Source organism: Drosophila nasuta, chromosome 3 (genome assembly GCF_023558535.2).
Source record: "Drosophila nasuta strain 15112-1781.00 chromosome 3, ASM2355853v1, whole genome shotgun sequence".
In the NCBI taxonomy this organism is placed as follows: Eukaryota; Metazoa; Arthropoda; class Insecta; order Diptera; family Drosophilidae; genus Drosophila; species Drosophila nasuta.
Genome location: NC_083457.1, coordinates 20,362,975 through 20,366,053, shown reverse-complemented (window position 1 = coordinate 20,366,053; position 3,079 = coordinate 20,362,975). Strand labels below are relative to the sequence as shown.

The 3,079-nt window shown below is 38.3% G+C and overlaps 1 protein-coding gene across 1 annotated transcript; it reads left to right on the top strand.

Annotated features, from left to right (window-relative positions):
* The first annotated feature begins 610 nt into the window (after nucleotides 1-610).
* LOC132792374 (probable cytochrome P450 4d14) lies at nucleotides 611-2,739 on the top strand. The gene is given in 5 exon segments (XM_060801717.1): nucleotides 611-885; nucleotides 953-1,409; nucleotides 1,472-1,667; nucleotides 1,669-2,035; nucleotides 2,102-2,739. Coding segments are annotated over 5 exon segments (1,524 nt in total). The 5' UTR covers nucleotides 611-719; the 3' UTR covers nucleotides 2,440-2,739.
* The last annotated feature ends 340 nt before the right edge of the window (nucleotides 2,740-3,079 follow it).

Below are 3,079 nucleotides of genomic sequence, written 5' to 3'. Positions count from 1 at the left end.
CATTTGGTATATTTTTAGTATTTTCGGTATATTTTGAAAATGATACCGCAATATTTTGAATTTATTAAAAATGGGTAGCGGGTATCTCACAGTCGAGCACACTCGACTGTAACTTTCTTACTTGTTTGTAGTATACTTCTTTAGTATATTTTCACATAATAGTGCTTTCGTAATGTTTTGCTTTTATTGAAAAAAAGACGCCGGTATCTGACAGACTGTAGTTTTTACACTTGTTTACTTTAAATATTGTCTAATATTTAAATTAATTTAAATTAAATGAAAATTAAACTTTTCTCATATTTAAAAAAGCAAACCTTATTTTTTTATTTAAAAAAATATTCATACACACTTAACGAGTTAAAAATTGTTCAACAAGAATATGTAGCAATTGTAAACTGAATCACAAGCAGTTGACACTCTATTAAATTTTCATGCCTCTGCTCTCAATAATTCAAATGCATATTGATTAGTTGCTGCACAGTCCAAGTGAGAATCCGAAACAAATGCCAGAGAACCAAAAGTATGCCGATAAGCTCAGTGGACCTTCTTATCTTATCGCCCATGTTCGAAGCGCTTAGCTCATCCGAGTACAAAAGTAGCTCGACACCGTGGAGCGACCAACTAGTCAAGCAATAACTCTAAGGCTAGTCACACTGTCAGCCAAAACAAGCGGAGATTATATTAATATTTTCAATATTTGACTAGTTCAATTTTGCGACATGTGGTGGGAACTTCTGGCGCTGCTTTTGGCAGCTCTGTTCCTGTGGGACTACCTATACATGAGAAAGCCATATAAGATGTTTGAAGCGGCTGGAGTACGTGGACCTCCTCATGCACCGTTCTTGGGCAATGCTCCTCTCTTTATGATTGGAGAATCCGCTGAAAGTAAGCAAAGTCTATCTGGTGATAAGCTCGGCGATTAACAATTGATTCGTTTGATAACTTGTTGTAGCTATGTTGGATTTGACAAAACGTTTGATCGACAAACATGGTAAAAATGTTCAAATCACCATGTTCCAAGAGTATGGATTTATTACGGCCGATCCAAAAATGATTGAAGCTATTTTAAGCAATCAACAGACGATTACGAAAAATAGTCTCTACAGTCTCCTACAAGGCTGGCTGGGCACTGGACTGCTGTTGAGCACAGGAAAGAAATGGTTTAGACGCCGCAAGATCATTACGCCCACATTCCATTTTAAGATCCTCGAACAGTTTGTGGAGGTGTTCGATCAGCAGAGTGCCATCATGGCCGAGCAGCTGTACGATCGTGCCGATGGCAAGACTGTGATCAACATGTTTCCCGTCGCCTGTCTGGCAGCTCTGGATATTATTGCCGAGACTTCGATGGGCGTGAAGATTAATGCTCAGCGATCACCCGACTTTCCCTACGTCCAGTCTGTGAAGGTGTAAGTACAATACAAAAAAAGATTTTAATTTAATTTCTGTGCTCAATACGATTTACATTCAGGGTGTCGAATATGATGGCTGAACGTTTTATGAATCCGCTGCAGCGATTCGACTTTACAATGCGTATCTTCTTCCCTCTCCTGCATCGCAAACTGCAGAAAAACATCAAGTCTATGCATGATTTCACCGACAAAGTCATCGAAGAGCGTCGTGATGCACTGCAGAAATCCATCAATGAGAAATCCCCCCACAAATGTGGAGGAGGACGACGTGGGCAGCAAGCGTCGTATGGCCTTGCTAGATGTGCTGCTGCAAGCTTCGGTGGATGGCCAACCATTGAGCAACACGGATATTCGCGAAGAGGTCGATACATTTATGTTTGAGGGTCATGACACCACAACCAGTGCCATCTCCTACACCTTGTACCTTTTAGCCAGGCATCCTGAAGAACAAGCCCGCGCCTTTGCGGAAATTCGTGAAGTTATTGGCACCGACAAAACAAAGCCCATCACAATGCGGGATCTGGGCGAACTCAAGTATTTAGAGTGTGTGATCAAGGAGTCGCTGCGTTTATATCCACCAGTGCCGATGATCGGTCGTCATTTATCAGAGGAATTTACACTTGGTAAATTAAGATATTCATTCAACACACTCAGGAATCAAATGTACTATATATTCTGATATTTTCCAGATGGCAAAACGTTTGCAGCCAAGACAAACGTGATTCTACTGACTTATCATGCTCAGCGAGATCCAGACTATTTCCCAGAGCCAGAGAAATTCAATCCGGAACGATACAATCAAGAGAACAACAGCAACATCGATGTATTCGCCTATGCTCCCTTCTCAGCTGGTCCTCGCAACTGCATTGGACAAAAGTTTGCAATGCTCGAGATGAAGAGCACAGTCAGCAAAATGCTGAGACATTTCGAGCTGTTGCCGCTGGGTGAGGATGTGAAACCCATTATGAATTTGATCCTGCGTTCCACAACTGGTATCAATTTGGGTCTCAAGCCTCGACTCTACTAAAATCGGTGAATATATTTAAGTCTGTGTAAATATCACTTCAATCTGATTCAACGTTCCACAACTGACATCTGTGTAAATCGTTAGATGTGAGTTTATTAAAAATGCTGAACATATTTAGGCCTGTGTAAATATTACCTCAGAAAAACCCATTGTATATATATCACAATACTACACAATAAATTCTTTTTTAGTTGTATGCATATTTACATTCTGTGTAAAAAGTTTTCTACATTTTCCAATTTAATTGCAATCGGGGCAGCAAATAAAGATTATTTTGTTATCTATGAGCAATAGTATTGGAAAGAAAGCCTGAATCATAAAATTCTTCTTCTTGAAAGCTAAATTATACAGTTTCACCATGATGAGCAAAAAAAATGTTGAATTTTGCCATTTCAGCATGACTTTCAGATTTGTATTTTAGTTTAGAATAAGCTAACATTGTTGGAACAATATTCGAGAAATCAGCTGCTAAATTTTATTATTAATATTATGTCTAAAAAATATACATTTTAGTGTTTGCTTAAATTTTCAACATACCAACTGCAATCAGTATATAAATTACAGAATACAATTAGTATATCATAAAATAGGACAATGTTTTTTTTTTTTTTCTATTTTCGCCTTATTATAACGTATTTAG